The 12,500-nt window shown below is 35.3% G+C and overlaps 1 protein-coding gene across 1 annotated transcript in view; it reads right to left on the bottom strand.

Annotated features, from left to right (window-relative positions):
* LOC137645766 (chymotrypsin B-like) overlaps positions 1 to 12,500 on the bottom strand; it is a 32,806-nt gene that overhangs the window by 17,346 nt on the left and 2,960 nt on the right. The window contains exons 2-3 of the mRNA XM_068378676.1: positions 3,183 to 3,375; positions 2,381 to 2,498 (exon numbers count right to left, since the gene is read on the bottom strand). Of these exons, the coding sequence (XP_068234777.1) occupies positions 2,381 to 2,498; positions 3,183 to 3,375 (311 nt within the window). The remainder of the gene's footprint in view (positions 1 to 2,380; positions 2,499 to 3,182; positions 3,376 to 12,500) is intronic.

Raw genomic sequence — 12,500 nt, 5'->3', positions numbered from 1 at the left:
GTGAGAAGGTGAATGCCTTGGGATGCACGTGATAAAATTACTGTGAAGGTCCTGTAGAGAGTAGGATTCCTGTACCAGAAAAGCAGTCCTTAAAAGTAAAGTAAAGGATGGTCTGAATTACGAAAAATCTTATGCAACATGCATATAGAAGTAAGTGAGCAATGGTGTATGTGAGTAGCCTAATAACCTGATTCTAAATATCAAATTCAATAGACCGCAAGAGCCATGTCCAACCAATTAAGATGAGTCAGCAACATAAGACCGGACAGGAGAAAAAAAAATTCTTGGGATAGCTCGATCACTGAAAATCTTTAAAAGTTTTTTTTTTCAATATATCAGGTTTTTGTGCAATTGAAGAAGATGGACAAGAATTGTTCCTCAAAAGTAAATTTTAAATCAAGAATCCCATCTAGAATTTCAAATGAGTTGAATATAGTTAAAGGGACATTATCAATGAAAAGCTCGTGACCTACTTACAATCATACTTTGAGTTTTGTTTGGGTTCAACTTCATCCCTCATAACTTGCACTATGCACTACTTTCAGCTAGATTTATATTGAGGGATGTTGCAACCATAAGTCTGAATTAAGGAGATGGAATGAATCCAAAGAGAGTATAATTATCTACATACGCAACGAGCTTGTTTTCCCAACCGAACCATATAAAGTGCATATGGTATGAAAAGTAATGAACCGAAAACACTACTCTATGGAAAAACAGATATTAATTTCCTTTAGCGACTTCAGTGCCCAACAATATTAACTCTTTGAAATATAGTGCTTAAAAATTTAATAATGTTACTAGGAAAAGATACACTTACTCCCATCTGTTTGAGTTGGTAAACAAGATACTCATGATTACCACGGCCAAAGGTTGCACTTACGTAAAGGCCAATTATATAACTTCCAGACCACAATCAAGGGATTTCTGTACAGCAATGGAAATTATAAGAAGGACATCACCTGCCCCAAGGCCTTTGCTAAACCAAACTACAAAATATGGAATAGATGATTATCTTCAGAATATTTACGTAGATGTTTTATCGAATGGCATACAAAAACTTTAGATAATATCGAATCTATGGAAATTGTGTGGTAAACAGCAGGGCTAGGGCTACCACAATATTTCTTTATCAATTCAGTTGAAGTTATCTACAGTGAATGCTGGGTTTTCACCAAAACTAGATGAATAGAATTAAACTTATATGCAGAAGTAGATTTTGTTTTTATCCATCCACGAACTATAAGGAAACTCATCACCAATTATGTTTAATCATATAAAAAACGATTGCAGTAATAACGCTTGAACAATAAAGTACTGAAAACTGGTTACGAAAATTATGGGTTATTGTCTATTGAAACCTGACACGGTGGGACGGGCAAAGTATCCCATATCATGCCGAGAAGTGACGGGAAACAATAGTTTATCAAAGAAACTGCTTTTGAAGAGAAGTTTTTCTAACTATAAACGAAAGCCTCAAGAGTCTGAAGAAAAAAAATATTATTATTATTATTATTATTATTATTATTATTATTATTATTATTATTATTATTATCACTAGCTAAGCTACAACCCTAGTTGGAAAAACAGGATAGTTTAAGCTCAAGGGCTCCAACAGGGAAAAATAGCCCAGTGAGGAAAGGAAATAAGAAAATAAACTAAATGAGAGGTAATGATCCATTAAAATAAAATATTCTAAGAAAAGTAACAACGTTAAAACAGATCTTTCATATATAAACTATAAAAAGAGTCTTATGTCAGTCTGTTCAGCATGAAAACATTTGCTGCAAGTTCCACTGATTCAAGCACCTAATTATTATTATTATTATTATTATTATTATTATTATTATTATTATTATTATTATTATTATTAGGTAAGCTACGACCATAGTTGGAAAAGCAGGATGCTATAAGTCCAAGGACTCCAACAGGGAAAATTAGCCCAGTGCGGAAAGGAAATAAGGAAATAAGTGATTACTTGAACTACAGCTAGATTTTTTAACAAAAAAGGAGGGTATTCTGTCATGGGAGAAACAAAGTATCAGATCTTATGATTCCACTTATTATAATGAAATAAAAGGAAATGAATAGCCTATAATAGTCAAATTGCAGAATATGTGAATAAGACTTTAGCTGTAAAAGTAAAATGTCGAAGTGAACCAATGAAACATACAAAGAATACAAAAGTCATATCGGATATTTTCTAGAAAATTGAGTAGGGAGAGAAGTCCTGGACTGCGGATACCAAAGCAGTATTTAAAGATATACAACGACGCTAACCTATTAACTCAATCATAGTCTTTTCTTCTTATGTTCTAAATTCATCTCGACACCACTCTTTAATGTTCATTTATTCGAAAGTAACACATACTGTACTTACTTGCGTAAAACGATCGTAGTTTTCGTGAACAATATATCTCCTCGCTCTAACGACCGTCATCAAGTAGATATCACTACTACCATAACCAACTTCAATATCATTTTGGCCGGCCTTCCTTCTACAAATAAATTAATGTTAAGAGCAGTAATCCTTATGCGAAAATACAAGATGAAGTGAAAATACTTTTTGGTCATTTAGATATAGTTTTCCTTTAGGTGAATTCTTTGTGTGTGTGTGTGTGTGTGTGTGTGTGTGTGTGTGTAAGAAAGATACTAAAATAATTTTATAGTTTGATTAATTCAAGTTTTAATATTGAACAGCTTCCTTTAGAAACCATTTGGCGAGTAGAAAAATAAGATTTTTATCCAAAAATATTTTTTTGCTGTTTTTCAATATATATGCCTACGTTACTACCGATATTCTAATTTTCAATATAAGCAGGTCTTTTCTGAGACTAAACAAGATTATGAAAAAAAAAACTTACATCAAGTTATATGTCATTGATAATAGATTGTCAGTTTATACATCCAGCTACTTGTAATTTTTGCAGCAATTAGACAGGCTAACCCAAATATTTCCTAAACGTTTAGGGTGTTTATTACGTTCTATTTCTGAGTCACCTGTAAACCTCGGCCAGTAAATGAGATTAAAATGCATTAAAGATCTGTTAATGATGAATTTTTAAAACTGTCTTCAGTCTCAAAATCAGATTCATCGCTAAAATAGTCAATACTGGTTTCCACGACTGTTACCGCCATCAAATGTAAAGATGAAGAGGGTACAAAACACGTAACAAACGTACCCGTATCCATCATAAAAGCAATGAGCAGCAGTGAGAATCCACCTCTTTTTAATGATTGAGCCACCACATAGATATCTGACGTTTAATATGGTTGGGTAAACAACAACTTGGTGAGGATACTCGTTGGCAGAAGCTGCAGCTCCATTGACAATTCTCAAGCCAGCTACTGCGATTGTGGCCACCCCACAGCTTGCTGATTTAGAAGGAAATCAATTCAGATGTTAAAAAAATACATATTCATGACTGAGACACTTTATGTAATTGGGGCTGAGTAAATGATTATCTCCCATACACAATAAAGAGCAAATGTCTGTGTACACGCACACGCACGCACGCACAAAAGCAGACACAAATAACACACATACATATAACAAACACACACACACACACACACACATATATATATATACATATATATATATATATATATATATATATATATATATATATATATATATATATATATACATATATATATATATATATATATATATATATATATATATATATATATATATGTATATATATATATATATATATATATATATATATATATATATATATATATATATATATATATAGACTTCAATAGTCACTCCTCTTTTCAATCTTCTGGATAACACCCTGTCCCCTTTCTTATAGAACTTACAACTTTAGAAATCTCCCTCATTTTTACACTTATATGAGAACAAATATCATGAATTCCCCTTTATTCCTCATAAAACTCCTAATTATCCAAACATACCATGCCTAGTGAAGTATTGTCGTTAGTAACTCAGTCACACTTTTACCTTACCAGAGTGTAATTTAATCAGTTCCTAACACACACTTCATTCCTTAGGTCATTCAATTCCCCCCCCCCTTCTTTCATCTTAGTAGCTACTTTCAAAAAGCATCCTCAAACTAAAACAAAAAACAAAACAAAAAAAATGAAAAAAATTATTTCCACTCATGAATGATATGCGTCTGTAGGCCAACCACAAGTGCCCTCAAACATATGCTGACAATAAGTAGTTAGCAAACAACCTGGTAACAACCATGTTAACAGTCGTGTCCACAAGAAGTTATAGTGGATGAAGGAGCAAAGAAACACATCTCATCGACCTATATGGGTCACTAACCTACAACGTGCGGACTTACTGTTCACCTCGCCTCTGTAACTAACATGCTGCCGACATGATCACTAACTTATTAGCACACTCCTGTTCATACAGTGTTGCTATTGTGTAATTTACCATTCTGTAAACCGTGTTGCATCACGACCACATGTTGACACGCCTCTAATCTCTCCTATCGTTTGTATTCAAGACATGGTTTATAATTTGGTAGAAAGTTTTTACAATCGCATGCAGATAATATCATTATCGGCAGTACGCCCTAGTCTTTAACTAAACTAATTGACTGACAGTAGTTTCCACCATACTTGGCAGTATGCCTAGCCTTTGACTAACTAGTCCAATTGACAGTCAGTAGTTTCCACCATAATTGGTAGTGGGCCCAGCCTTTAGATAAAAAGCAAGACTCCAAGGCAGCAGCTATCCTTTTAGTCAGTTTATACGACACACAGGACATACAGTGGTAGTATTCTTACAATCCTATCATAGGGGTCTGCATTAAGCCCATTTTTATTTTTACTGGTCTTGCTGGTCTTGAAGAGACAAAAAAATAGCGTTGTGGGAGTTGCTTAATTTTGGTGATTAACAATGAAAATGAGGAAGCCTAACAAAGAAAGAGTGTAGAGTAGCAAGAGGTGGGCTTGAGGGTAAATGTGATTAAGACTGGAACTATGGTGAGCAGTAAGGACGGTAGGGACAAAATATCCATACATGAAAATAGAGGCTTAATTACAAAACAGATAGAGCAATTTGGATACTTGGGTTCCAGGAGGAAGGATGTGAGGCTGAAGTTGGGAATAGGATAAAAGCGTCCTGGGGGAAGTGGAAGTAGGTAGCAGGAGTGGTATGTGATTAGAAAATATCATAGTCAAGTATCAAGATCTATAGCACAGCAATAAGACCAGTGTTAATGTATGGATTGGAAACATGGAATTAGACCCCAGAAGTGGAAGAAAAGCTTGAGAAAAGAGATACGAATGCTGAGGTGTATTATGGGAATATCACTGCTTGAAAGATTGGAAAATTATGAATTGAGAAGTACAGATTACATGTGTGATAAGAGCGTCATGGCTGAGATGGTGTAGACACGTGTTAAGGATGGAAGGTGGGGAGAGAGCGAGGAGGAACTTGTTACGGAGAGAAGACCAAGGGAAAGGAGGAGAATTGGATGGCGAGCTAAGGTGAAGGATGATATGGAGAGAAGAGGTTTGGCTGAACGGATACCTGTGATAGAAGGCATTGGAGAGACTTTTGATAGAAGGCATTGGAGAGGGTTCATGAGGTAACAGACCCCTTAATGTACGAAAACGGTGGGAAAGAAGATCATTTGTATTAAAAACCAACCTTTCAAAATACTTCAATTCAAGATTCCTATCTCTTCAAGAAGCATCCTCTATTAGGATCTCTAGTTTCTGATAGATATTTTAAAAAATATTCTCAACTGCAATTTTCATTATCGATAAAGTATAACCTTAAACTTAATACGTGTATTATAATGAGCATTATGTATTTGTCCTTCCTTGTCCATGATTATCATTCCCTCTTCCCTTATATATATATTTATATATATATATATATATATATATATATATATATATATATATATATATATGTGTGTGTGTGTGTGTGTGTGTGTGTGTGTATATACTTGCTTACTAGAATGCATGAAATATCACACAAATTGGGTTAAAAAGAAATAGAAGAAAGACAGAGATGATGAGAATGACATATGCAATAGAAGATGAAATATCATTGAAAGGAGAATGGATTAATGAGGTAGAATCATCTAAGTATCTAGGAACTATGATCCCAAGTACAGGATCTTTAAAATTAGAATTTAGTGAAAGATTGAAAAAACAAATCATATAATGGCTAGGTTAAGTAAAGTTTGGAAATCAATACGCCTGAAATTACATACAAAAATCAGAGTATATATCAGTTTAGTGAGGTCGTTGTCACTATGTGGACATGAGTCGTGATATAACAATGAAAAAACCTCCAATATATTTTGTAGATTTGAGAACAAAGCCCTCAAAAGGATATTTGAGAGTTAAATGGCAGGACAAGGTTAGAAATGAAACTATAATATAGATTACTCGAGTGCCATATGTGGATGAGATCATGATGAGGGTTAGATGGAGATGGTTTGGGCATACTCTTTGCACTCCCCAAGAGAGATTAGTTCACCAAACGTTTCAGATGGGCTCCACAAGGCACTAGAAGAGTTGGAAGACGCAGGCCTACATGGCTGAGGACTATGAAGCGTGAATTAGGAGATGATGAGTGGTGAAGTATTGAATTAAAAGTTCAAGATGGAGACAACAGGCGAAATCTAACCGAGGCACTTTGCGTCAATAGGCGTAGGAGACGATTTATATATATATATATATATATATATATATATATATATATATATATATATATATATATATATATATATATATATATATATATATATATATATATATATATATATATATATATATATATATATATATATATATATATGTGTGTGTGTGTGTGTGTGTGTGTGTGTGTGTGTGTGTGTGCGCGTGTATTGAAAAGGACAATGATGGAAACAGTGAATATGATAAGTGACGATAATTTGAGCGATAGTGGTTTTGAAAGTGATGCACAGAAGAGAGATCTTAATGTTGCGTGGTCATATATGTTTTGGATTCAAACATCAGCTCGCATTGTGGTCGAAGAAAAAAAACCTGGAGGTATTGTGAAAATTCCAAGAAAAATAAGCAGTGTATATCACAATATACAGATAAAACAACACTAAATGAAAAAGGGAAAAAATTCCACAGCCTATTATCTCGTATATCATGACGTCAAAGTTATGGGTGAATGAAGTCAAAATGCAACTGAGTAAGTAAGATGGGCAGCAGACAAACACACAAGCACCTAATCTTTAAGGTCCTCGATCATTAGCCTGCATGAGGCCTATGTTTCGGTAAGCGACGTTGTTCGCTATCTTTGAATACAGAACAAAGGAGAGAGATAGATAGATAGATAACACGAATACGTAGGTAGTAGGTTGGCCAGGGCACCAGCCACCCGTTGAGATACTACCACTAGAGAGTTATTGGATCCTTTGACTGGCCAGACAGTAATGTATTGGATCCCTCTCTCTGGTTACGGCTTATTTATTTTTTTTTTTTTTGCCTACACATACACCGAATAGTCTGGCCTATTCTTTACAGATTCTTGTCTTTCCTCATACACCCGACAACAATGAGATTACCAAACACTTCTTCACCCAAGGGGTTAATCACTGTACTGTAATTGTTCAGTGTACTTTCCTCTTGGTATGGGTAGAAGAGACTCTTTAGCTATGGTAAGCAGCTCTTCTAGGAGAAGGACACTCCAAAATTAAACTATTGTTCTCGAGTCTTGGATAGTGCCATAGCCACTGTACCATGGTCTTCATCTGTCTTGGGTTAGAGTTCTCTTGCTTGAGGGTACACTCGGGGTCACTATTCTATCTTATTTTTTTTTTCTCTTCCTCTTGTTTTTTGAAATGGTGTGTTGGACAGGATTAATTGAAGGGCCATGGATGCCTGGTGGTTTATCCTCCCTTCAGTTGAAGTGGCTATCCTGGAGGGTATTTAGCCTTGCATGGGGTATCGGCTCCTCCATGTTGACCAGTTTTTCCAACTTTTTTTCTATAGTCTAAGGGTTTGATCAATTACTTTATTTATCATTCTGCATATATTGTTTTTATCATAATTCTTGTTAATCTAGTTTTCAATTAAGATGTCTTTTTTATTACCATTAATTCTTATGCTCTTTGGAGACATTGAGCGAAATCCGGGACCAGTACGTCCTAGATTTCGTCAATGCCGTCTACTGTATTGCAATATTCATGGTCTTCATGCAAATATTCAAGACCTTACAGTTGCGTCCAGACAGTATGATATTCTTTTGTGCTCAGAAACTTTGGTTTCTAATATGAGGCACTCATCTGAGCTCCCTATAACTGGTTTTAAGAAGCCAATAATGATGAAACATGATGCCATCACTAGGGCCAGGGGAATGGCGGTGTATATCAGGATTGAGTACCCTGCTTCTCATAAGTCCTGCTGTGAATGTGGATGTCATGAGATTCAGGTAATAAAAGTTTGTGGCAGGCATAACAACTTTTATTTGTGTTCGATCTACTGGAATCCGGAAATGGATGATTCTATCTTCGATTGTCTTTTTACCATTATGGCTAAGATACAAAAAGATGACAGAAGAGCCTCTTTTGCCTTTGTTGGTGATTTCAATGATCACCATGGGGAGTGGTTAAGTTCTATCTCTCCTACCGATCGCCATGGCTTAAGAGCTTCAGACTTTGCCTCTGAATCAGGCTGTGAGCAAATCATAAGTGAAGCTACTCACAGGTCTGGTAATTGCTTGGACCTCATATACACTGACTCCCCTGGCGTAATAACAAGTAAGATTGGTTCTCCAGTCGTGACATCTGATCATGCCTTGATTTCATTAGTAGTGAAGACTGAGCAGCCTGTCCCTGATGTATCATATTCTTGTAAAATTTATATGAAATCTCAAGCAGACTAAAATGGGATTTTGCATGATCGTATGCGCTTGAATTGGTCACAATTATATAGTAGGGTTGTTCCTGTTGTCCCTTTGAATGAGAATCTAGTTAGCATAATTGATAGGCGTATCCCTTCTCGTGTACTAAGGTACCAAGTGAAGGACAAACCATGGTTCAATGATGATTGTAGACGTGCTTATTTGGAGAAGCAGGAGGACTATAATCTTTGGAAGGGTAACAGATCAGATTTGACCCGGAATTACTATACTCAGCTTAGAGCTTTTGCTCAGAGAGTTAATGCTTCAACTGAATATTAATACAATTTAATCATAAACGAAACCCTTTCTGGTACAACTCAGGAACTTAAATGGTGGTCTACCCTTAAATCTGCACTTTTTGGTGTAGATGCAACATTTCCTCCTTTACTTAAACCAGATGGCTCAGTCACTTACTATCCAAAGGAAAAAGCAACCATTTTGGCTGATATTTTTTACAGTAAACTGAGTAATGAAAAACTTGAACTTCCTCATTCCTGTTTTCCTGAGGCTAAACTAACGAGGTTAGCTTTTCGATCTCGTGAAATTAAAGCTCTCTTGATGGACCTTGATGCTTATGGAGGTGTAGACCCAAATGGTATTTTTTCTTTGTTTTTTATAAAGACTGTAGATTTCTTAGCTCCAAAGTTATCTGTTATTTTGCACAAGTTAGCAAGAAGAGGAGCTTTTAGCACTTGTTGGAGAATTGGTAATGTAAATGTGTTTGTGATTAGCTCAAGTTCAACTGATTACCACCCAATTTCCATAACTCCCATATTATCTAAAGTTTTTGAACGTCTTCCGGCAAAACGTCTTAATAGGTTTGCTGAAGGTAATCATCTATTCCCTAGTTTGCAATTTGGTTTTCGTAAAGGCTTTGGAGCATGTGATCACCTTCTTACAATCTCCAATGATGTACAGAAATCTCTTGATTGTGGTCTTGATTTTAGTGCTGCCTTTGACCGTGTTAATCACGAGGCGCTGTTTTCAAACTTAAACAGTTGGGAGTGGGTGGGTCATTTCTTAGCATTATTATTGATTTTTTAAGTAAAAGATCTCAAGCAGTTTTTGTTGATGGGCACCATAGTGAGTATAGGAATGTGATGGCTGGTGTTCCACAGGGTACTGTTCTTGGCCCATTACTTTTCATACTATATACACATGACATTTAGTTTTGCCTAGAAAACAAGCTTGTTGCATATGCAGATGATGCTACTCTCTTTGCATCAATTCCATCTCCTGAATGTAGATCTGGGGTTGCAGAATCCCTTAATATGAAGTTGAATCCTAACAAAACTCAAAGTACGATTGTAAGTAGGTGAAGGACAGTGGCTCCTGAACATCCTGATCTCAGTATTGATAATGTCTCTTTCACTTGTATGACTCTTCTAAAATTTTAGGTGTGATTCTCGACGGCAAATTTACTTTTAAGAAACACATTACGTCTGTGTCTTCTTCAATTGCACAACAAATTGGCTTATTGAGAAAGTATTTCAAGATTTTTGGTGATCAATCTATTCTGAAGAAGTTTTTTTATTCTTTCATTCTACCTGGTTTTGAGTATTGTTCTCCTGTCTGGTCTTCAGATTCTGATTCTCATCTTAATTTGTTGGGCAGAAACTTACGGTCTATGAAATTTCTTATTCCTGATCCAGATATTAATCTCTGGCACCATCGTTCAATTAGTTCATTATGCATGTTGCATAAGATTTTTTAATAATTCTGATCATCCTTTACATTCAGATCTTGCAGGACAATTTTATCCTGTTCATAATACTAGGCAGGCAGGTAATTCTAATAGCCAGGCCTTCTCCATCATGAGGCTCAATACTATACAGTATTCTAGAAGTTTTATTCCAGCTGTGACCAAGTTGTGGAATGATCTTCCCAATCGCATAGTTGAATCAATAGAACTTCAAAAGTTTAAAGATGTACCAAATGTTTTTATGTTGAACAGGCTGACATAAGTCTTTTTATAGTTTATCTAAGACATATCTGTTTTGACGTTGTTACTGTTTGTAGAATGATTTGTTGTTAATTTGTTCTCATCATTTATTTATTTCCTTATTTCCTGTCCTCACTGGGCTATTTTTCCCTGTTGGAGCCCTTTGGCTTATGGCATCTTGCTTTTCCAACTAGGGTTGTAGCTTGGCTAATAATAATAATAATAATAATAATAATAATAATAACGAAGTAGACGACCTATTGCACTACTGTTGCTGAGAAGGAGTTTGTGACACAAAGAACAAAGACGTGTGTGCATTACAATATCATCCGGCGGTAGATGATTTCTGGAAGAAAGTTATCTTTGTGATGATAAGACATTTCCCACAGATCATCGTGGTCTTCTTTTTTGTTGTCGACCAATCAATGCAAGGTGATCTTCATAAGGGTAAATCACTATCTAGTATCTGGTTCGTTTCAGTTCCTTAGACCTATATAGATCATTGCTCAAAGTACGATTAAATACTATATATTATAAAAATAAATTTGACAATGTAGTCTTTTATTATTATTATTATTATTATTATTATTATTATCATCTAAGCTACAACCCTAGTTGGAAAAAGCAGGACGCTATAAGGATAGGGACTCCAACAGGGAAAAATAGCCCAGTGAAGAAAGAAAACAAGGAAATAATTAAATCACTAGAGAGGTAGTGAACAATTAAAATAAAATATTCTAAGAAGAGTAACAGCATGAAAACAGGTCTTTCATATAAAACAATAAAATCTTCCCAAAAAAATAGGACGAGAAATAAGATAGAATAGTGTGCCTCAGTGTACCCTCAAGCAAGAGACCTCTACCCCAAGACAGTAAAAGACCATGGTACTGAGGCTATGGCACTACCCAAGACTAGAGAACAATAGTTAGATTTTGGAATGTCTTTCTCCAAGAAGAGATGCTTATCATAGCCATATAGTCTCTTCGACCCTTTACAAGCGGAAAGTAGTCACTGAACAATTACATTGCAGCAGTTAACCCCTTGAGCCAAGAAGAATTGTTTGGTAATCTGTGTTGATATGTGTATGAGAAAGAAGGGAAGTAAGGCTTCGGATAGCAAATACAGCTGCCAAAACAATTGCTGAAGATATAAGGTCACAGGTGTATAAAATTGACCAGTATCCACCACCAGAAAATTTCGTAATCGACTTGGCTTCACAATACCTTCAAGAAGGGAAATAAAAGAAATTGGGATAGAAAGTATACAACCATTTCATACGCTATTCTAACAGCAGCATGACCAAGCTTTTCATATCCTCTCTACAAATAGGTCTTGATGTTCATCTCAGTCAAAAGTATGATTCTAAGCATCTACTGAATGTGCTCTCTACCTTCGGATTATGTGCTTTTTATGTTGAGTCAGCACTCTTTCAAGTATCAGCTGTGGAATATCAAGCCAGGGAACCTCTCACTGACTTATTTACACAGTTTGCATTCAACATCGCTGATGTAAACATCACCATTATTATTATTATTATTATTATTATTATTATTATAGCCAAGCTATAACTCTAATTGGAAAAGCAGAATGCAATAAGTCCGAGGGCTCCAACAGGGAAAATAGTTCAGTGAGAAATTAAATTATTTTAAAAACTGTAACAACACTAAAAGCTTC

Source organism: Palaemon carinicauda, chromosome 8, assembly GCF_036898095.1.
Source record: "Palaemon carinicauda isolate YSFRI2023 chromosome 8, ASM3689809v2, whole genome shotgun sequence".
NCBI classification, from domain to species: Eukaryota; Metazoa; Arthropoda; class Malacostraca; order Decapoda; family Palaemonidae; genus Palaemon; species Palaemon carinicauda.
Note: the sequence above shows the minus strand (reverse complement) of the source record. Positions and strands in the feature narration are given on the sequence as shown.